General features: G+C 38.7%; 1 protein-coding gene across 4 annotated transcripts in view; it reads right to left on the reverse strand.

Annotated features, from left to right (window-relative positions):
• The window catches only part of syt1a (synaptotagmin Ia), a 165,752-nt gene that overhangs the window by 16,981 nt on the left and 124,599 nt on the right, over positions 1-24,172 (reverse strand). For 3 of the 4 annotated variants that reach the window (XM_034863585.1, XM_034863584.1, XM_034863583.1), the window contains 4 exons: positions 17,306-17,478; positions 14,486-14,611; positions 4,907-5,074; positions 3,513-3,680 (listed from right to left, as the gene is read on the reverse strand). In XM_034863585.1, coding sequence (XP_034719476.1) covers positions 3,513-3,680; positions 4,907-5,074; positions 14,486-14,611; positions 17,306-17,478 — 635 coding nt within the window. The remainder of the gene's footprint in view (positions 1-3,512; positions 3,681-4,906; positions 5,075-14,485; positions 14,612-17,305; positions 17,479-24,172) is intronic. The other variant, XM_034863586.1, reaches the window with a different exon arrangement.

A 24,172-nucleotide genomic window follows, 5' to 3' on the forward strand; every position in this document is an offset into this window, starting at 1 on the left:
TGTTTTTAGATCTCACTTTCCCTTTTGTTTTGAAGAACATAGAGATAACTTACAAAACATTATTACTAACATTAATCTTTGCTCTTGTTAACCATTACCGCTGCTCTGAGAAAGTCTTCTGTACTCTTGATGTGGAACTGTGCATGTATAATATATTATAAAAAGTAATTATGACAAGTGTTTATTTACATTATGTCACAGAACATATGCAGATAACAATACAAATGAAAAATATGAATGGAGAGAATTAATTAGGAGAAAAATTAGCATGCACAAATATTTCCAAATCCATTTTATATTCAAAACGGTCTGCAGGACAAGCTGTTAACAAGGTTAGTCATCATATGAGCCAGCTGTCTGCTGTCTTATTGTACAAATGGAAAAATAATTTCAAAATACTGTAGAGACAGAAGTGGAAGACATAGAAGTAAACACACTCTGGGCCCTAATTTAAACGATCTAAGTGCACGGCGTGAAGCGCATGGCGCAGCTCATTTAGTGCGTGTTCAAATCCACTCTTGCTAGTATGAGGGCGGAATTAAGGGTCTGTACATCATGCGCATGGTTCAAAAGGGTTGTCCTTGGTGTCTTGATTCATCGGTGTGTTTTGGGCATAACATGCGTTTATACCATGGCACATTGCTATTATGATGGCAGATTTGCACTGTAATATTTTTATTTGCAATCTTTTGCATGAGTGTGTGTTGCTGTGTTTCCCTGTGTGTGTAACAAGCATAGTGTGCACAAGATGTGCACGAGCCTAGGCGCATTTCACTATTGCGCTGCAAGATAGCAATAAGCCAAGAGTTCACCTGAACACACCTCCCTGTAAGACCATGGGCGCAAAGATGGGCGCAGGTGCATTTACTATTTAAATGACATGGGCGCAGGATGGGTAATTAATAACTGCGTCGGTCTTGAAATAGAAAAGATACTTGATTCAGGCTTTGCGCTGCGCCAGGTGCAAGATAGGGCCTTATAACTTCTACTGCCATTTTGTGAGAGACTCAGCTGTCACTCAGCTCTATTTGTGTAACTTTGTTACATAAATAAAATTATAATTTATCAATCAAATTGATCTAATTCCAATTCGAGTAACCAGAAATATTACAAAAAAGTGCTATTGCTACTGCAGCTGCAACTAATGACTAACAAAACTAATAACTAACATAACTAATGATGTTACAAAAACACACATAACACACTAATTTTAAAATGGACTTTGTAGTTATACTACCAATTATAGATCAAGTCAAGTCAATCTGATTATAGCCTAATATTTCAAATCACAAGTTTGCCTCAGAGGGCTTTGTAATCTGTACAGCATATGCCACCCTCTCAGGGAGAGAAAATCTCCAAGGATGGACAGACATGCAATACAGTCATGTGTACAGAACAGACTAGCAGTAGCTGGACTATTGTTTTAATATGAAAATGGTTCATTATTCATCCTTGTATTTCATATAACTGTACTTTCTAGGGGTGTTGATTTGCATTAATATCAATGTATCAGGTATGAAAAGAGATTTTACATACAAAATACATAACAAGTTTAAAAGAGACACAGCATGTCAAATGCAATGCTTCATATCACACTGCAGCATCTCTTAAGAGTCAGAGACAATCAAATGTACAACAAGTCCCTGCATGTGTGCAATCTATGGATTTGGTCACCTGTTTTGGCTTAAATGCTTTCTAATATCAGTTCCCACTTTTGTTTGATACTTACCAACTTTAGTACTGACTGCAATCACTTCACTGGTTCACACAAATCACCACCAAAAACACAGCGTCATCATGGCACACTAATCAGAGAGCGATTCATATTCTCGCCATATCTCTTGACGCAGTCAATACGTTCTCTCAGGTCCCACCTGCGTAACATATGGCCATTTTCAAAGGAGATTTATTCAGAAGCAAATTGGACCTGAATATGAAACCTTTGTTTTATGTCAGGAGTCTTTGTTTAGGTTCCAATTAAGGCCTCATGTGGAATCAGCGTGCCAGAAATGGCTGCAGTGTTTTGTAATGTAAAGGTCCCCCCGCCCATTTGATTGATCATCCACTACTCCGACTTGTAGTTGCACTACAAAAACAATGCCTAAATGCTCATCCATTGATGACAAGGGCCGAGTTTTAATCAATGCTTTCCTGGAGGCCAGCGAGAGAAGGAGCAACAGTTAATTAAAACTTTCAAGAGCAGTGACCAGGTTCTTTGATATTTTCTATGAACTGTAAAAGGCCAACTGCTGCCTTTTCAACTTAAAGGGCGTTTTTGGACTTTCCTACTTCATAGTTGACCTTTAAAGTAAAGAGGATTGAGTTACCTGTGTGTAGGTAGAGTATTAAATCTTTCTTTGTGCGTTTGGACTGATATGCTTCTATCTTACAGAGCTTTATTCTCATTGTATTTATTTAAAACGAGTGGATCCCCATCTTCTTTGCTTGTTATCATGTGAAACAAACTTGTGACCACCAATTACAAGTTGCTCAAATGTATGGGAGCTGCTCACCCAGGGAGAAACCAGAAAACCACAGACCACTGCTTCAAAGCCTGGCACTACCACCCAGCTGGTAGCATACTGTTACCGCTTTAATGAGTTAACCTGGAACTCCCGAACCCCCAAGTCCCTAAGTCTGTTTCTTTCTGCTGTTGTTTTTTTTTTCCTCACACTGCCAAGACAAGGAAGTCCTTTGGCAGGTTAATTTGCAGCTACTAAGGTAGACCCGAGTTCTGCAAACCCCTTGGCATCGGACATAACCTAAAAAGCTTGTTGTCAAATTGATCTATTATCACTTCTATGAATTCCCAATAACTGTTAAGAGCCACATTGTGATGATCACATTCAATTCATAAATGTAATAATAAGACATTTCAATACTTTTAATCAGTTGAATGTTGGAAAGCAGCAGTTTCCATGGTCTGCCTCCTCAACTGCTCTCCACCAAGCTTGACCACTGCAACGCATCGCTCCGGTGTCTCAAGCCTCGCGTAAAATTGCCAGGTGCGGCTTTGCGACCACACGCTAAGAAGTAGTGATGTCCTTCAACTTTAACAACACCAGCAGCAATTCAACACTGTTATAATTAACCTTTAAATCAAACTACTGTAATGCTAAAAATGAGGTTCCCCTGGCAACATGTGCTATATGCCATGACATTTCCCGTGAAAATTGAATCTGCTGAACTGCCGCCTGCAAAGTCACACTTCTATTAATTGAAGGGGAAGTGTGGACATCTGATTAAGTGACATTTCCAGGAGAGATGGATTACTAAAGCCACGGCATCACATTTGTGGTTTAAGCACAATTGGCATGCTGAACACAGCAAAAATAATCATTGTGATATCACTTATTCAAACACCAATAAAAAATACAGTTATTATTGAAATATCAGCTACCACCGTAGACAGGTGTCACAGAATGAATTCAAACCTACTCTTTTCCCATTTTCAAGCTAGTGATTTAATGTTTGACACGTGTGTCCGCCTACAGAGGTTTTATAAGTCTTACCTCCTCCTTTTCAGCGCAAATCAGATCCCGCCACTCCTCTGTTACGTGGCTGAAGTCCACCTTGTTCATGGGCACCTTGATGTCGCCGATGGCATCGTGTTTGGAGAAGCGGTCAAAATCGTAAACCGTCATAACCAGTGTCTTTCCACCAAGCTCCACGTAGGGGACCTGAGGAGGATGAACATGTCCACAGGAAAAGAAACAGGTCAAAAAGGGCTTAAAACAGTCATACTATATATACATATATTATGACAAAAGATTGCCTAAGCATTAGCTAGAAAGCATGTTGTCAAAAGCTGAAGTAAACACAATATTAGCAATATTGGCTTTTAGGAAGTAAATCCTCTTTTCTTTTACATATCAGTCCAATGAGTCTATGAGCTCTGTGTTGGGAGGGTACTTTTAAAACGTATTCCCCTACAGATTACTGAATACATTGCTAGTACTCAAACTACCAACTAACTACTAACTACTGACTACATACTCAAAATAAACTTGTGTACATTTAACATGACACTACACTTCATAAATTTAGTTTAATATAGTCAGTCCTGAACTTTAACAGAAGAGTTTGTGATGTTTCTAAAGTTAATTAAATGCCAAGATGAAGAGTCAGGTGTGTTTATGTGCTTTTTGAACTGGGTGGATGGTGATGTTGTGGATGATTCTGTCTCCAAATCCAACCCTACTCTTCCAGCCCCCGCCCTGACAGACAGTGTTATCAGGCATGCAACCTGGAATGGGTAAAAGACTGGTGGGTACTTGTGATCCCTGATTGCGTTCAATTTTGGACAAAACTTATTAAATGGAAATGGCTTGTTACAAAAAAAGAAGAAAGAGAGCAAGGAAATGATAAGGCTCCCTAGGGTGACCTTAACATTATCTCTTTTTTTTGGACTGTACTTATAATCCCCTGTCCTGTTTTGGATTTGGAATTAAATATGACCAAAAAAACACACAAAAATAAACCTTGTATTGAGATGAATATCACATCACATTATGCTTAACACCAAACACCTGCGCTCTTTTACTGGCGGGTGAAAAACAAAACTTTACTCACTGCTGAGCAGCAGCCAAGCATCTATTATGGCAGCGGCAAGGCCAGGGTGTAGCTGTGCATCTGCCTGTGTTAATCCCAATCACATTGAGCCTCAGTGTGTGAATTTGAGTGTGAAGTGTGTGTGTGTGTGTGTGTGTGTGTGTTTGTGTGTGTGAGAGAGAGATGTTCTGTCAGGAACTTGTTAATGTGCCAGCTGGTTACTGTCTCCACACCTTTCCAGCATTCATGGCTGCATGCAAATTGTCAGTGGAACCAAAAGATTTCCTGCCACCAAAAAGGGACTTGAAATGAGCAAATGTTTTTGAACTTTCAAATGAAATTTGTGATGTTGTACCTTGAAAGTGAACTGCTCATTGAAGACAGGATTCAAGGTCTTCCTGTGGACCTTGGTCTCAAACTTCTTCTTCTTGTCCGGCAGCAGGTAGACCTTTACGTATGGGTCAGATGTGCCACCCATGTCCATAGCAGGCAGCTCTGCGGCCTGGATGATCCCCACCATGAGCTAACAGAGGAACAACAAGTGTAGAAAAGTGAGGGACAGCATATCAAACTGTCCACCAATCCAAATAATCAAACCTTCATCTACATCTTCATCTTAACAACCTACACCTTCATCCCACAATCTTTACAAAGAAACCACATATTGGTTAATGAACGGTCTCTTGTCTTGTCTTTTGATATCACTAGCAATCAATCATTCATAATTGTGGCGTATAGATGACTTGTAATTTTTCTGGGATATGGCAGCAATATTAGAAGGTTATGTCTGCAGCAGCTGACAGCAGCTGAAGAGTCTGTAAAGGTCAGGATGTGTCAGAGTAGGAAAGAGAGGACTGTTTCTCTTCACATAAGGGGGATAATTGATAACCACAATACGGGGGGCCCCGGAGGCTGATTGACCTGCCAGTCAGAGTCTCTACTCAAAGGCCTCTTACGAGGCCCAGCTAGTCAGTCAATCAACTTCCTATCAGGCAGCCATCAAGCACAAATCTGGAGGCTGACCATGGCGCTCAGCCATGGAGCTCTACAGCTGTCAGGAGCTGCATCAGTTTACTATGTTGGGCTTCCAGTGACACATTGGTATGTAAAAGAGGAGGAAACAATGACAATCAGCTCCAGTTGGTAATCGCCAAAAGGCAAATTTCCACGATTAGCCTGGCAGACCTTCCAGCATGTAACTATGACTGGGCAACATGGCCAAAATCTTTAATCCCAATATAGGTAATTTTGTATTTTGATGATATGTCATGATATTATTGTTTTTGAGTAATTCAATAAATAAATAAATAGTCAATACAAAATAACCATATGGTAAAGCCTGTTTCTGTGTTCTCCTGTGTAAATTAATTGCTTAACAAATGAAAAGTATTTTGTCATTTTTATTAAGAACTAGTGCAAAATGAACAGAAAGACAAATGTTGGCTTAATGCAGTTATGATATACAATATAGAAAAATACATGTATATACAATATATATTGTCATATTGCCCAGCCCTACATGTAAATATGTAGTTTAGCTTAAGATTTAGCTAGGCTAGTAAGTGACCCTGCAGAGCTTGTAGGTTTTTAAGTCTTTGTCATTGATGTTTCTATTTTAATCTCGGTTCCATCTTTGCATCTTAAGGTATTTGGCTTCCATCCGGTGCTTCAGATTTAAAAACTCTGGCTATTTGCTTCCACACATAGGTTTCATTTTTAATTTGACTAATGAGCTTATTTCTGCGTTTAGAGAAACTCTTCCCCTGAAAAATTGTTTGTTTACATAACTTATACTCCAAGGAGCTGAATGTACCTCAAGTGACTGTTCTTAAAGCTCCAATGTGTAGGAATTTCTCATATATTGCAATCAACTCTCTTGCACCACACATTTCAAAGTATGTATTGCAGCAAGGTTAGCCTTCACGTTTCAAAAAGACGGTCTCGGGCTCTTTTCAGTATCCTTTTTCTTTTTCTGGGCAAAGAAGAAGACTCCTGTTCCTGAAATTTAGATTTTGTAATACGTGTGGTCCTCCACGTTTCCTTCTTCAAACTTGCGGTAAGCAGCAATACCCATTAGCAGCATTAGCAGCACCTGTGAGTTTATCATGTGACAGCAAAAACGCAAAAGGCAAAGCAGTAACTCCTGTATCTCCCTTACCGGCTAACGTATTTTAAGGTGGTGCATGGATATGGAGCATCTACTCCAGTTCATGCGAATGCATATGTGAAATTTCAAGCCAAAAGAAATACTTGGAATTGATAGTTGTGGTAAATATTTATGAAAAAGGACAAGTTTGTGAATAGGCAATGCGGATTTGGCAATAAACAACTAAACACGTTACACACTAGGCCTTTAATATCTGCGTTTGAGTACCAACACCCCAACTACAGTGCTGTCATTAAGCATGTGTATGGTACAGGTTAATGGTAACCATTTCCCATATTATACAGTATCTCAGTAGTACTCTATGTACAGATCTGCTTTGAATGGTTGTGAGATTCCAGTCGGGAAAGGTCTTCATTAGATGGATTCTACATGTATAAACGTACCACACAGACACACACAGACACACGGACACACACGCACACACACACACACACACACACACACACACACACAACAACAACAGTGAACACAAGACGAGAACATAATGGAAGGTGTGGATTGTCCTTGATTAATAAACTGCTCGTCAGGTTATGCACAACATTTTCTTGACATTGCCTTGAAAATGCAATGCAACCACTGAAATGAGATTCTTTCTTGATTTCAACGGACCCCTTTGAAATAAATATCATTTGATGATTGCACATCTGTGTGTAGCTTATTGAGATCACTTTACATACCTCAGAGGGTAAATACAAGATTTACAATTATTCTTGCTGTCATTTACCTGAGTCTAAATGCAATCGTGTTTTGCACTGTATTGCTGTGAAGTGGCACTTGGATTTGGAGTGTAGCAAATCATCCTAGCATGCTGTCCTACAGATTTCCATCCCATCCATCAGCGCAGTCTGTGGCAGACACAGCATGTCACACCATAGCTGAATTTCCATCAAACACTTATGGTATAGTACCTTTAGAACCATAGGTAACCCATACAGACATGTACCTAAAAACTAGATCAGTGTTGGGTTTCTGCTGCAGATGGTTCTATTAAATATGTATAGGTGAGGTTGTTATGGTGGACATGGTAAGAAATTCTCAATGCTCGAGGTCTCACTGTATTCCTTTATCCCCAAAGATGCAGAGGAACAGCACCAATAGCAAACTGCAGTGCTTCAAGATTCTACTTTAGTAGCAGATCAGAGTTCTAGATACCTCAACAGAGGGGTAACAATAAAACAGGACGGAATGGAGCCATACTGGTACCATCCACAACTTTTGACAATGAAAATGCAAAAACAACCTGTCTAATGTGTAACAAACTGAACTAAACTGGACTGCTTAGTAGAAACAAGGCTCAGTTTTACTGTGAGAGGCACTGGTTCTTCCGAAAAGAGAAAAGAAGAACGTTAAGTTGTTGGAAATGTTCATTTGTCTGTTTCTGCTTCAGCTGATTCTATCTTTGGGCACTGTTGGCCTAAAAGTTAAAGAAGCGAGGTTAAAAAAAAAAATAATCTGGGTGGGGAAAGTGAAAGAGCAGTGCTTGTCCCTCCATCATCACTACCACTGATGGGCCCTTGAGCAAGGCCCTTAACTTCAACCGCTTGAGTGGAGCTGCTCAGTGGCCAGCAGATCAGACTGTGGTTGTAATGGGCAGCTTCCAGGTATGAATATGTAACTATGTGAATGTGACACGTCGTTGTTGCGAATGAGAATTTGTTCTCAATTGACTAACCTGGATAAATAAAAAAAAATAAAAAACAACAACTATGGTTGACATTTACAACCCCAACTCAACACCTTTGCTTAAAATCAAACCAAGCGGAGAACACTCCTGAAAGTAAAAATATGCATATCTTTTCTCAAATTTTATTAAGTCCCCAACTGTGAGTCTACTGAGCTCTGGCTATATTCACTTGGCCTTAATTTTCTTAACATTGGGTTAAGTAAAAGACTTTTTAAAAGCAGCTTTCATTACAATAACTGAGTAATATAATTTTCCAACTGCTACCATTTTATTTAAACTGTATTATTTCTTGTATCCACTGTGCAATTTGCATTCTAGCCTTTTAACATCAACTAAACGATCAACTCCTTTCTCAATTAATCATTTTTACTATAAAATTTCACAGAAACCATCCATTCCACATTTTGTGAGTCCAAGGTGACATCTTCAATCTACAAATGTAGTTGTTATCGTTGTGTCACCAAGCAGTCCTTATCATTTTTTTTCCATTTTCAATATATGAAACATTACTGTGACAGAATTTTGACAAATTCACACTTCGAATCCTCCACATCAGGGGTGTCAAACTTACGGCTTGTAGGCCTGAATCGGCCTGCCAAAGGGTTCAATCAGGCTCACTTGATGACATTGTAAAATGTGAAAATTGTAGAGTAGTAATTAATTCCAAATCCAAATTTACCACTTTAACCTCAGAGAATATTCAATTTTTTTGTCTGTAAATGTTTTACTTTAATCATAGAAACTCTATTTTTTCCTCAGAATATTACCCCTCTTTCCCGGGTCCGTAACATTATTTGTTTTCCTACAATGGCCTTAAAACGCTGTTGTAGCAGAAGCAACTTGAGTTTGCCAACATCAAGCTGACAAGAAACTCTGTGGCAGATAAAGTTTTGGATCTTTCTGGATTGGTTAACGGGTGAATGGCCCATCAACTAAAATGAGTTTGACACCCCTAATCTACACCGAAGGATATCTATATTTAATTTAGAAGTATATTTTAGGAGAACAATAACAATGGGGGAAAACACTTCCAGAGTTAGTGGATCCTCTTACTTCAAAAGTAATCAAATAATTTAGTATTTCAACACTAATTAGAAGTATTACATTGACAATTGACCATTCCACCTTTGAGAGCCAAACTAAATAAAATAAAAAAACTGTGGCTGTGTGTTTGCACATCTGTGTGGGTGTTTCTGTTTAACTAAGCACTCAGGCAGAGGGCTGCTGGTATTCAGCCCTCTCTGTTTGTGTGTCGCTCTTCAGTCCAGTGAGCTGCACACTGATCAGAATGAGGACAGGATGGTGAGCCCTTGGTAGCTCATCTTGGACGGCTTTGTCCCAAATGCATCATGGCTCTGCTCTGAGCACTTCACACACACAAATACACAGTGGTGGAACAAGTTTTCAGACAAAGTTACTTAAGTAAAAGTATCAATACTTAATTATAAAAATACTCCACTACATGAATTCAACACCTTAAGTAAAAGTATTACCTTCTAAATTTAAAGTATTGAAAGTAAAAGTACTCTTTATGCAGTAACATGTTCCTTTTTATTTCTTTTTCTGGATTAATTTTAATTCTACATGGATGTGTATGTTGAATTTTACTACTGTAGATGTTTAAGGTTGTGCTGATTTTAACTCCTTTATAGTCACGGTTGGGTAGTTAAATCTACAGCAATGCCTTCATAAATTCATCTTATGTTTGTAGCGTCGCTGTCCTGTGAGAATCACATATCTCTAAAAAAAGAACTTTTCATGGTGATAGTAAAATCAGCCCTATTTTCAGCTTAGTGACGATGCATTTTCCAGCAGCCAAGATGCTTTTTAAATGGTCTATTTAACTTAAGAAATAGGAGAAGTTTCTTAGCGCAATGATCTTCAAAAGGGGGTCCGGCAACCCTAGTGGGTCCTCAGAGTCAAAGCAAGGGGCCTCCAAATTATTGTTAATCTTTTAAAGTTTTTTCAAAAATTAAAAAGTCTTAACATGAATCAAACTAAATATTTGAAAATACAACTCCCCACAGCTGATAGGTTTACTGGCATATCGGCAAGGTAGTCTCTCAGTTACAGCTGATCCTAAGGATTTACTGTTCCACATGTACAGTATGTCAAACATTGAAACATGATTTATAAAATCATGCCCATAATTGTTAGGCTATTTTAATGGATTAGTTTTCTATGCAAAACATTTATTTAGAAAAGGCTCAGGCTAACCTCAACGTTATTGTAAGCCCAGTTTAATGCACAGCTTAATTTAATACAATATGCAGTATGTAGTAGGGGGTCCCTGCTTTGTCTCTCTTTCAGTTAAGGGGTCCTCGGCTTAAAAAACGTTGAAGACCCCTGTCTTAGCACATAAAGGAACACTTCATCCTTCAGTGTATCAACACATCTTGAGATACAGGATTTTCACTGGACAGGAAGGTAAAACACTAATCTAAAAAGTAATTTAAGCTGCCAGACACAGTGGAGTTAAAAGAACTATACTTTCCACTGAGATATGGTGAAGTAGACGTATAAAGTTGCATAACATGAAACTACTCAAATAAAGTGCCTTTAATTTGTAAGTAAGTACAGTAGTTGAGTAAATGTACTTAGTTACATTCCACCAATGCTCATACAAACACTTCCAAAGACAACCAATAGTCCCTTTCCTAATATTTACAGAAGCAGCTATGTTATTTCAGAAATTGTCTGTCTCAAGGAAATTCTGAAATAAATAATAGATGTATAGATAGAGGATAGATAGATATTTATTGATCCCAAAAAAATGGGAATTTTTTGTGTTACAGCAGCAACTATAAATGAAAAGAAATATAATTATTACTTTTTTGAAATTCATCTCTTCTTAATAATGACTGCCAAATTCATATACTCTGGAATGGACACAATGCAAGAGGCTTCCTCTTGACCTGCAAAAAGAGCAATGAATATGGTAATCATGTTGAAAGTGGGAATGACATTATAATTCTCTTCCTGCTGTGCTGAGGGGGCTCTTTGTGGTTCATTTGCTGTGTATTTGTCTGATGTAGTCGCGTCATTGCTCCCTGAGTGAGTTGGATCTTTTACTAAATCTTTTCTTCTCATTAGTGTATAAACCCAGAATCATCAACACCAGGGGCACCAGCGATTTGTGGTGGTTAACAGACAAAAACAAAGCTGAGACTCTTTGCCTTCAAGGACCTGACATTAATCTCTGCACGTCTTTTCACACTCTTGTCTAAGTCTCTATACACACAAACCAGTTTCCCTTTTTTCTCGGCAGGGTGGAGCATTTACCGACAGATCTCTCATAAAGGTAAAGTCTCTTTTGCAATCTCAATATTATATTATTTTAAAGTGCTTATGGCAGGATCTTAATTGAGGTGTGTTTTCAGATGTTTAGATAAATTGGTGTGTAAAATATGTGGGGCTAATTGGTGACAGTTTAACAAAAAGTCCAATAACCAAAACCAAACGTCTTTCCAGCTAATGAGAATTTGTCTAGGGCACTACTAGGCTAGTGACTCCTCCTCAATAACCCAATTGCTGCTGCAATCAGGTGAATTATGGGCCGCTATTCCTTTTTGCTGCCCCGGGTCCATAATTTGATCACTGACCGACTTTCAGTGTAAACAATGCACCACAAATGCTTAGAAATCATGGGCCAGCAGCTTGGGGCTTAGAAATAATTGGCGTGTAGTTAATCCCACCTGTCAGGATTCTTCCTTCTTCTCAGGTAGATTTCATCCCCTCAATTATTTTATTCAATTGATAAAGCAGTATTAATCCCAATGGCACTCTCTGACCATAAGGGAGTTCTCTTTGCCACCACCCTAGACCATCTGTCTTAACGTGCTGTTAGATGGCGCTTTAATACTTCTTTGCTGAATAATGAATCCTACTTCACTCAGTTTATAGCAGAATTTCAGATATTTGCAGACATTTATGTCGGCTCTGTAGAAGACCCCAGGACATTGTGGGAAGCAATAAAAGTTTTCATTAGGAGCAATACCGCGCAAAACTTTGTCAAAGCTACGTCCCTTCAACTACAAAACCCTGAAACTGAATTCACCAGATTAGACTCATTGTTGCAAACTAATTTTACTGAGCAAATAGCTTTAGAACAATCACTAATCAAGAAAGAGATGAACAACATCTGAATTTCTAATTTATAGACCAAGGCAGTGCCATTACTTTCAGGATGCTAGACCTAGTCACCGTCCTGCTATGAGATTAAGGTCCAGTGACTATTTTGCAGATATTCTTACTATTAAATCTTCAGATGGTAATATAAGAACTGACCTTTTCGAAATAAATAAATCCTTTCAGAGTTTCTATTACAATCTGTATGAATCTGAGATTACTTTGGATAACTCCCACTGTGACAGCTCGTTGAATCAGCTCGACTTGCCTCAGCTATCACTAAAAGAATCAGCTAACTTGGACAAATAGAATTAATTACTATAGAGGAATTAAGGGAGGCAGTAAAGAATATTTAAAAGGGAAAATCACCGGAATTAGATGGAATCCCCCCTGAATTCTATGCAAATTTCTAGGAAAAAATGGGCCCATTCCTTCTTGACATGATTAACTTCTCTATTAAATAGGTGTGAATTCTCAAGGGAATTCTGAGCTTGCTTAAGTCTGATCACTTTGAGTGTACCCTTTTGGCAGAGATATACACTTTAGTCAAGGTCGGACCACACATTGAGCATTACATATCGAGCTTACTCTGGTCCTAAACCGTGTGGTGTAGAATCATCCCTTATAAACGTGATTTCCAGGGACATTTGGTTTGAACAGAACAAAAGTACGATCTTCATGCTTCAACGGTAATCAAATATCATCTCTAACTGTAAATGATCCCAATCATTGTTCTCCACAATATCATCTCTTTTTCAACAGCTGTCATGTATTAAGTAAAAAAGGAAATGTCACACACCTTCTACTCTATAAAGAAACCCACAGCCAAGACATTAAACCAATTACGTGTCAGTGTGTGTTGCTCACATTGATTGCATGGGCCTCAACACCTCAGGAATAATAAAAAACATTTCCTGAAAGCCACTGTGACTCTGGACTGTTCGTCACTGAGCTGAAAGTGGGTCAAACGAGAGGCTGCCTCACCAGATTTTTAGTTCTGTCTGCTGTGAGCTTCTTGTAATTAGACGTGTGCGGCTTCTCGTAGGTCACTGTCACAAAGTGTGAAAACTGTCTGTCCACTGTGGATCCTATTACCTGTGTAATCAAGAGAGACCTGTCACTGCCTCCTATTAAATTAAAAGATCCCTTGGTAAAATGCTATCCACATAATATCCCCTTTTCATATAATAAAAAATATTTTGTCATTTTGTTTCTAAAAGAAATAGGGGCCTGGTTGACTGATGGTGTTGAGTTGTATTAGCATAATCATTGACTCTGTGTATTGATGAATATTGCAAGGGTTACTGAAGGGGGAACAAACTGCATTAGAACATTATTGTCCCGATCAAAGTTTTGTTGTTGTGTAGAAAAGGGAGATGGGAGATGTACCTTTGCCAGTTTGTGACTCGGTGTGTAGAGGAGCAGTGTTGCTGTCTAATCTCCGGCTGTCAGTTCTGTTTATAATGGGGAGTTAGCTAGCACAGTGAGGGACAGCGTTTTGTTCACGCACCGTGTCTATTATCTGTCACACAACATCTGGCGCCAAGAGGCTGATGTGTTTCCTCATTCTGCTTTTTTAAAACTCAGCCGCTGGAAAAAATAAAGCAGATGGGTATCTGCAGGGGCTGTTTTCAATCAAGTAGAAAGAAAGAAACAAATTCAGAGGCGAACTAAGTCCCAATAGTGTACTGTATCTTTTCACATGGCTCAGTTGCGTATGCAGAAACTCAACCACCATGATATCCCTGTGAGATTGCTCTCAAGCTTCAGTGAGCAAACTGTGTTTATAGCAGTGGTAACGCAACAAAAGGAGAATGTTGTGCAAAACCTGGGTTGGATCCCTGGAGAAATGAAAAAAATGGACCCCCCTCAGAAGTTGGGCATGACCATACTTACGAAGGAGGGCCTTTTGCAACAACGACACACACAGAGAGATTTGGAGAACAGAGCCTTACCGTATTCTCGGTGAAATTGTAATCCAGGGAGTATTGTAATTTGCCCAGTTTCTGGTCCTCCTTGGGCTCTGCCTCTTGCTCCGTTTCAGTCAGCCCTGTCTCAGCATCCTCCTCATCCTTCAAGGCCTGAAGGAGACACCCACCAAGAGTCAGTGTCGCCAGTTTCTTGTTGGTGCTAGCACCCAGCCAGCCGTTCCCCGCCCAGGTCCTGCCAATGGACCTACTCCTGTAAAAGCTGCCACTTGTTTTATGGTGTATAAGGGGAAAAACAGGGGGGGGGGGAAGCAAGCACTAAAACACAATAGCAGTTAACACCAGGACATGCTCTGCGATGCACTAAAGCCCCGGGCCTGGTCCCCTGATGATGCTTTTCTATCAATCTCTGAGTGTTTCAGTCTAAAGAGAGGAAGATCAAATGATGTCGCCAGAGATGAGAGCAATGGGCAGGCAGATCAAGTCTCCGGCAAAAACACATATCAACTGGGAAGAGTCTGAAGTGGAAGAGAGTGAGAAGTGCAGTTGCCTTTTTTGCTAGCCTGATACTGAGCTAGGGGTAGCAGGTGGTGGCATTGGTGGTGAATAGAGGAAGGGTGGTGGGGTGGAGGAGTTTTTCATAAGACCAACATGCGATTGAAGAGGCAAAGACTAGCTCTCAGGGTCATTCATTCAGCGTCAAAAGTTGCCTTCCAAGTTATCTCGTTCGTTAGGCATGCAGAGCATTCTCTGTCGTACAAACCAGTGCTCTCGTGATTATGCCCTCAAGACATACAGTCACATTGTCAACATAACCCCTAAAGCTTTTATGCTATCCCCTACATTGATGGTTGCTAGAAGCATCATGCCAGCGGTGGGTGGGTAGGTGTCGGTAAAAAGGGTTTTCTACATCGGGCCTGCTCCTATTAGTTTGTCAAGTTGCTCATGTGGAAGCAAAAGGCTGAACAACACTGATTGGTTTTATAATGTTCCGCTGAGCCACTTTGGTCTCTGCCTTTTGGGAGAAAATCTGAATTGAGTGTTTTTTAGAGAGAAATGTGGAGTAGGTTTAAATGATTGAAGAAATATTTATGATGATTGATGATTTTATAAGGTTTATCCAATGTCTCCGCATCTGTTTTCAGAAAAGGTACCATCTGTTTAACCTGACTTGACAGATGTACATGCTACTGTAAGTCAAAAGCTTCCTTTTCATCACCACTTTCAAAAGAACCTTTTGTTTAGGTAGTTAGTCATTCAACGTTTGTTCGCTGCCACTAATTTGAAGTGTAAATTAAAGATTCAAAAGGCAGGAGACTTCAGCTCAGCACAAACAAAATCAGCATCGTTCAACCTTGTCAATGCGCACCCAGTGTTTCTTTCATACATATATATGTGCATTTGCAAGTTGTACACACATATATACAGCAGATATACATGTACTGTATGCGTAGTTACATATATTTGGGAGTAAGTTGTCAAGAGGCTATAAAAAAAACATCAGAGCAGCAGGCTTAAGAAGATCCAACATCAATTTGGAACCTACCGCCAGTGACCATCCCGAACAGTCATCAGACACAACACAGATAAGGAGGACATAGAAGGAAGAAACACAAATTAAAACAACCACACACAGGAGTTAACACACCAGAGTCTGGGCACACCAGGAGAAATGACCGTTTGCCTCGGAAGTGCCAGATTTACCGATCTCAGAGATTAGTTATTAGGACGATCAATAACAGGTCTTTTATTTTGATTAAGAGCAATTTGAAAATGAAAATAACATGGTCCTAAGGCAGCCAGAATATTTGAAATTAATGGAAAATATTCTCTTCTAACAAGCACAAGTAATGTGCTCTGCTGCAGGTATTTGACTGACCTTGCTGGTTGGTAACGCTGTTCTCTGTTACATGAGAAAATAAACGTGTCTTTAGCATTTGAATCTTAATTTATGCTTTCTTTTCCAATAAGTAATGAAGTATGAAAACCGTGTCAGTAGTTTCTGTCTTCGATTCGGATCTACGTCTGATAGCAGAGGTGTTGTAGCAAATTAAACACACTTTGTACATGATTCCACCAAGGACAGCGGTATAATGATGCTTTGCTGTTGCAATTAGTGTGGTAACTCCATTTGAAGTGTCAGTGTTTCATTGCTTCCCGTTCTGTGCTGTTGAAAGGTAGTTTATAATCCAATTCCCTCCCATTTTTTATCGTTTGGTGATGTCATTTCTCTGGGTGGATACCACTTTATTACACGGCAAACCTTACTCACACTCATTAACATGTGAGCGGGTCCTTAAATGACAAAAAGAAACACAGGAACAAGAACAAAAAGTAGGAGAAAAAAGAGATTGAAATACTCTTCAATCTGAAGCCATTTAAATGACTTCAATTAACTCTCCTGTAATGAGACTGAAATATGTATTAAATTAAGTGGTAAAATATCATACTAGGTATAATACGTAAGACAAATACATACAGTACAGTAGCAGCTATAGCAATAAAAAAGAGACTTTTTTGCAGTGAAATTATTTTCATACTGTTGGGGAAAACACAACTTAAGGTGTTGATTGAGTTACTGCAAATGTAATCAATCAAACCGTTCACAGTATTAGAAGTACTAAAACTATTAAAAGAAAAAGTCTTGTGAACACATCAAAAATCATAAAAACACTCAATACTATTGAATATAATTGATATAAAGATATATTTCTGGATTAATCATTTTTGACTGCTAGCACAACATTTTTCACAGAGGATCCAGCAAAAACTAAATGTTTGGGCAGTAAAGGCATTATAAAGGGATACATTTCTGGATTTGAAGCAACAAAAGTTCAACGCCTTTACCTCGGTTTTGGCTCCGTCTTTGACGTCCATCATGTTGATGGCATTCTTGCCCTTGTCTTTGCCCTTCTTTTTGTTTTTCTTCTTGAATATCCATTTTTTGCAGATGCAGAAGCAGCATGCTAACACCAGAATGATAGCCACAAAGGCAATAGAGACAATGGCCCATGATGGCACTGGGGAAAGGACAAAGGGGAAAAGAGTTTGGATCAAGCTTCTGGGATAAATAAAATGTTGCTGCATCATTCTCAGGTAAAAGCAAAGATTTAGTGAACTGGACCGAATTAGCATTTGCAGTTCCAAAATTTAGTGATTGTACCAAAAAGGATAAATAAAAGCTGGAATGTTGCCTGCAGAGGTGGCACACTGGATCAGCACCTATGCCAGTGCCTGGGTCCATCATGAAGTGCCAGACTCCCAACAATCGGTCCTGACTGGCAGGACAAGACTCGACTGAACAGCTTTAGCCAATTTATTGGAAGTAACAGATGTTGGCATTTTCCACTTGCCATTTGAACAAAAGATTCACAGAGAGCTGACACTTTAACGGCAATCACCGGCAACACAGAGCTTGCCGGGACTGAGTGCGGTGGTAATTTTGCAGGATGGCCTTGAGAGGCATTAACAGAGGCACAACCATGACAAGCCAATGATGCATTAAAATCAAATGGGTTCACTGTTTGGCACACATTTTTCACATGATCTCTGCTACAACATTAACTTTAAAAAAAACAATATGAAATTAGTCTTTTTTGTTGGGAATTAAAGTTTAAAATGTTTTACAGGCAGACTGCAGATAAAAAAACGTTCTCAAAGGCAGACCTGCTCCATGTACAAAAAAGACTAATCTCACTGGTTAAATTAAACCTGAACATTTAGAGTTCAGTCCAGAGGACGTTTTAGAACAACAGCGAGTTGGTCACTTTCATTTCAAATACTCTGATTCCATAGTCATATAATAATACAATTTCCCAGTTATCCCAGTTATAGTATCTCCTTTATTATATTTATCCTTGTCAAAACATTTCTTTTATGCCTTCCAGCTGAGCCATTACGTTTTTGTGAACTGAGCTGGCTTTCACAGTTTATCATGGATTATAACCTTGAGGCTAAATTTGATGATTTCTGTATCTTTTTTAACCTTTCAAGCCAGCATAAAAATAAAGTCTTAAAACTAAAAAACAAATATAAAACTATGTCTTCTTTTAGTTTGGAAAATGTCACTTTGTTGTTGTGTGTTTATGCCAAGAGCCAACTCTCCCTTGAGTGCATTCAGTTGCCAGCAGGAAGGTTGGAGAGACATACAATATTCATTAATCTTTGAATGTTTTCCACTTGAGTTATGCTTGAACACAAAGTCTGGGCTTGTTCATACTTATAACTTCATCACAGCATTAAACTTTGTGTTATAATACACGTTCAGTTGTGGAAGAAATAGTAAAATACTTTACTTAAGTAAAAGTACTATGACCACACTATGAAAATACTCCACTACAAGTAGAAGTCCTACATTTGGAACATACCTTAAAAGTATGTATTATTACCAAAATGTACTTAACGTATAAAAAGTAAAAGTAATCTTTCTGTTTCCTGTCTGTATTTTTTCTTATTGTATCTGATGTTTATTGTATCAGACATTACTACTGCCTTAATGTGTATGTTGGATTTTACTGCTGTAGATGTTTAAGGTTGTGCTCATTTGAACTACTTTATGTACGGTTGGGTACTTTAATCTACAGCAATGCATCATATGCTATAGGATCATTGTATGTGTATAGTGTCGCTGTCCTGTGAGAACCTCATATCTATAAAAAGGTGATTCAAGCTGATCCAAGAGGCTTTTTATAGACTTTATTTGGCTTAAGAAGTAGTAGGATATTTATCTCAATATATGAAGAAACATTTTTCAGTTTATCAGAAAAGAAAATGTAATCTCAAAAGTAACTAAAGCTGTCAGACAAATGTAGTACAGTAATGTGTAAAATATTTGTCTCTGGTATTTGATGAAGTAGAAGTATTAAGTTGTATAAAATGGAAATACTCAAGTAAAGTAGCTTGAATTTGTACTGAAGTACAGTACTTGAGTGCAGTAAATGTACTTTCCATCACTGTTTCACCAGTATAGTACCTCCCTAATCTCTAACTTCATATCTCACATCTTCAGTGTAGTAACTTGACACAACATATTTGAAACACCATTAATACAAATGGAAATAAATAGACAAAATAATTGCAATTTGTAGATTTGATAAACAGATTAGTGAAGAGGGGAGCTTGTAGTTTTACAAGCCTTAAGCAGATATTACCAGTCTATTGGGAAACTGAAATGAATGCTTTTTAAGACTTTTCGAGACCTGGAGATAACCTGCTCTTTCAAAATGAAAACTATGAGGAAAATAAAATTTTAAGATGACATATCCGAAAAGGCAATTTGACGCGAGTGGCACAGACATACAAGTTGCTGCTTCCTCCAGCAGTCAACTCGGTCACCTACAGACGTCAAAACACTCAGTTCAACAGCCTGCTGCAAACACAATGACACCTATCTCAACTACAGTCAGCAGTTAGTGCTCCCTGGTGCATGCACGCACGCACACAAACACGCACACACACACACACACACACACACACACACACACACACACACACACACACACACACACACACACACACACACACACAGTGCGGAGAGACAACATAAAGTCCAGATGGGCTGAAAATAATGAGACCTTGCAACAGACTTCTCCCTTCAGCAGTCATAATCGCTGCTCCTTCATTCTACTCAGCGGACACCAAACACCTGGCAGCCCAGCCTTCATTTTAATAGAAAGGAACAACAGAGAAATTATCCAACTTTGGGTATGTTTGTATGTTTTTTGGTCTTGTCAGTGCTTACTCCTTGGAACGGCAAAGGGAAGACTTCTAACTGAGGCAATATAAACTGCCGCATCTGAAAAATATACAATATTGAAGAAACAAATAGAAAAAAATATCTATGTTTGATGTAAGACAGTTCACATTATGGTTGATTTAAGGAAGAAGCCCAATTGTGGTCACACATCCCAATAGATAACAAACCAATAGATAAAAATAAGCCAAGTTCTTTGAAGACTTTATCTGAAGAAGTCCAAAAAGCCCATCAAATCAAAAAGTAAATTACAGTCTATATAACACTCTGGGGTTTTGCTCACCAACATTCAGCTGTGGTTTCTTGCCGAGGTCCGAGGGGGAAGAGAGAAAGAGAAGGAGGGGAGAAAAATCGATGCTCTGTTGACAAAATCCATAAGCACTCTCCTTCGAGTGACAGTGAATGATGCTCTAAAATAACTTTAGGATCTACAGCTTTTGGCCTTGCCCCGGATCGAGGTGTGATGATGGAGGTGGCACTGGATGGAACTTGTTTAAAATGAGCCATCCAAAACTGATGGTGTTTCCTTTAAATACTTGAAACCGTACTTAAAAATAAACTGTGTCAGATGAAGTTTTTGGGGTTTGTACCTTAGATACATAACATTTTCTATTGGGAATCTTGTTATTTAGTAGCCAACACAGTTGAGTGTTAAAGGACACTTAAAGTCAAATTATAGCACTTAAATTTAGATTTTTCATACACATGCAAAGTTTTTAATTGGATACAATTTATAAAGAGTTTACAAGTCACCATAACTAATAAATAAATCAGAGGTTAATACATTTATTGCAGCTATAAATAGCTTAAAAATCAATCAATAGGTGCTACTTTTGGGTTGCAAGATTCTGAACAAATCCAGGGGACTGGCTGGATTGATTTTACTCTGAGGTTCTGAAAAAGTGCCACAAAGGCCCTGGACAAAACTTCCATGTATTTAGAACTTATTAACATTTCCATCTGCAGATCAGAAAGATTAAAACTCCTTTATTAGTGACTTATTAACATGTATAACAGCAGACCTTATGATTTATTACAGTAGAAATTAAGAAACATTTAATTTTTAAATGACGCTGTTTATCCTTTGATTGTGATCCAACTATGCTTTAGTAATCCATTTAGAAATACTTGTAAATGTTGATAAGTTATTAAGTTGTAAAATTCTGGTCCAGATGCTGTGCAGATGTTTTCCACAAGATTGGAAGTCAAACTGTCCAATCAGTTTAATGGATTTTTCAAAGCCTGGCAAGAAATGTTGTTCTGTTTCATTGCTTATAGCTGATCTATAAAGCTTTTTTTTAAATGAATGCCATTTTTACAATGTATAATCCCCCAAGGGTACCTTATTAGAATGCAGTACAGGTATGTTTGTATACAGAGCCTGCATGCCTGACTTTGCAGAGAACTTCTGCCTAAATCTCCAGTTCTTTTGGCAAAATCCTCCTGAAAACCTCTAACCTGGACCAAACATAATCATTTGCTTCGCATGTACAAATGCAAACACAAGGTAAGATAAGGAGACAGTCTTTTAGTAATGGAAGTTTCAGAGATGTGACAGGTTCATATTTTAAGCTGGCAAACCACCACAATGGGCAATCAGCTCCCTAAAGAAACTGAGATTATTTTGTCCCCCAAACAGAATAGGTCTGATTAACAAAAAACACAATAAACACAATGTAAACACTTTCTTTAGTATCATGTCAGTCAACACTCATTGTGGCATTTTATCAAAGCTCACAGCGCCTGATGGAATGTAATTTAGCCAGTTACAGTGAAAATGAATGCATGAACCCAGCCCTTATCTTATTCATCAAGCATGTGTTTTCCAGTGAAAGACACTTCTGTGTTCCTTAATTAAAGAAACCTGAGTCCCAGAAAGCAATAAAATCATTCCCTAATTAACTACATTGTATGAATTTCTTTTCTCAAGATAGAGAGAAATACAGCAAGAAAGTGAAAGAGAGAGCGAGAGGGACTATTGGCAGCATGCGCACAGCACTTCAACTCCCAGCACTTATCTCTTGTTCTGCCGTGTGACATGGCATGGAAAATGAAAATTCTCCAATGGGTGGGTTGCGCATGATTAAATACATGTTTGCTGGTCCTCAAGGCTCAAATCACTTTTTTCAGCATCATCATTAAAATGGTATGGCACTAGAGCAGAAACTAATAAGAAAACCTTTTAAAGTACTTTCAACACTGTGAGTGACGTATACTAAACTCTGGTATAGTTCCTCCTTCTACTGTCTTTAAGTCAGCCTTTGGAATGTTTACAGTTTTTCCTTCTGCAATTGGTATATTGATAGAGGGTATTGTGTTCTGTACAGATTGTGAAGCCCTTTGTTGCAAATGTGTGACGTCATGAGTAGTTGAAGTACCCACATTTGCACAAAGACAGTGTGTGGAATAAACACTAAATAAATAGACCTTGTGGTGATATAGTCTTAAGATTGAGATATCCTTTCAATCCTTTTAAGAAGTAATTTATATTGACCCGGATCAGCATTAGTTTTTGCCACTGACATTGACGAATATTTCAAATTTATGTCATAAATATCAAAGACAGTCCTATAAGATGTCTCTGTTCCGACTCAACTCTGCATTTAAAAAGAGTTCCGTCTCTACATCCCTGGTAATAAATAGCACTTTATATTTGACAGAAAGCTTTTATGAACTGGATTGAGTTTGATGGATGCATTTAAAAGGGTGTGTGTGTGTGTGTGTGTGTGTGTGTGTGTGTGTGTGTGTGTGTGTGTGTGTGTGTGTGTGTGTGTGTGTGTGCGTGTGCGTGTGCATGTGCGTATGCGTGTTAGTGTAATATTGCATCTGGGTTCCAGCAGCTGCAACAAATCCAATGTGACAGGACCCTGTTGGTCAATTAACCTCAACATTATATCTTGTTATGCTTATGAGAGCAACACTCTGTCCGTGCCCTTTCCCCGCTGTGGCTTGTTGGCTTGTTTAAGCAAACAATGCGATTACAACACGGAGCAACACTGACTGGATATATAGAAACTGATGACTGATGAAAACTGTGTGTGTACTTCTCTTCTTGTACCAAAAACCCGAGCTGGTCTATTCATTTGTGATTTCGTTAAATTGGGTATATCTGTTCCATCTGGTCCATTATTCTGATTATTATCATAAAATGTAGATCCATCAAAAATCCAACAGTGCATAAGGTGGATTTATATCAATAATATGAAAGATAATGTGAAATATAATTATATAATATAATAATAAAATATAATTTCCTAGACACAAAAAAGTAGAGCAGTTAAATTTGGTGCATAAAAACAGAGCTGTTTGTTTCTCAGCCAAAAGCCTATCAACACTATACAATATACACACGTATACATATGTATACACACACACACACACACACACACACACACACACACACTTGGGCAACTTTGGCAACACCAAAAATAAGCAAATATAAGTAAACAGCTTCTGAGAGTGAACTGTTGGACCTAAATCCAAGTGGCACCTTCTATTACACAAAGAGATGGAGTGGCAATCGGGAGAGTCGGGACATTTCTTAGTGGGCTGGTAGTGTGGTCTGATAATAGTGCAAGTTCTTAGCAAAACCATCTGGCGGCCTGGTGTGCGGCCGCTGCCGGACTGCCGCCTGGCCATAACCCGCTGGTCAAACTGTGCAGCTTCTGCCCAACCCGTACGGCGCATATGGCCCTATGACATGAAGCCATTGAACACCCCATTTTGTCTTTGTCACGTTTGGAAGTCTATTGGTAACATTAACAGACAGTGTGTAAGTCTAATGCACTGACATGGTCAGACTCAAGTTTGTAAAGCATGAAAGCTGCGAAGCTTGAGTGGAGGAATTATGGTAGTCTTCAGTAGCCTGACTAACTTTAACTGTTGTTCATGTGAAATCTCTTATGTTCTGTTCTTAAATGGACTGGTCTTTTGTAGCGCCTTTCTAGTCTACTCAAACGACT

Source organism: Etheostoma cragini, chromosome 23 (assembly GCF_013103735.1).
Source record: "Etheostoma cragini isolate CJK2018 chromosome 23, CSU_Ecrag_1.0, whole genome shotgun sequence".
In the NCBI taxonomy this organism is placed as follows: domain Eukaryota; kingdom Metazoa; phylum Chordata; class Actinopteri; order Perciformes; family Percidae; genus Etheostoma; species Etheostoma cragini.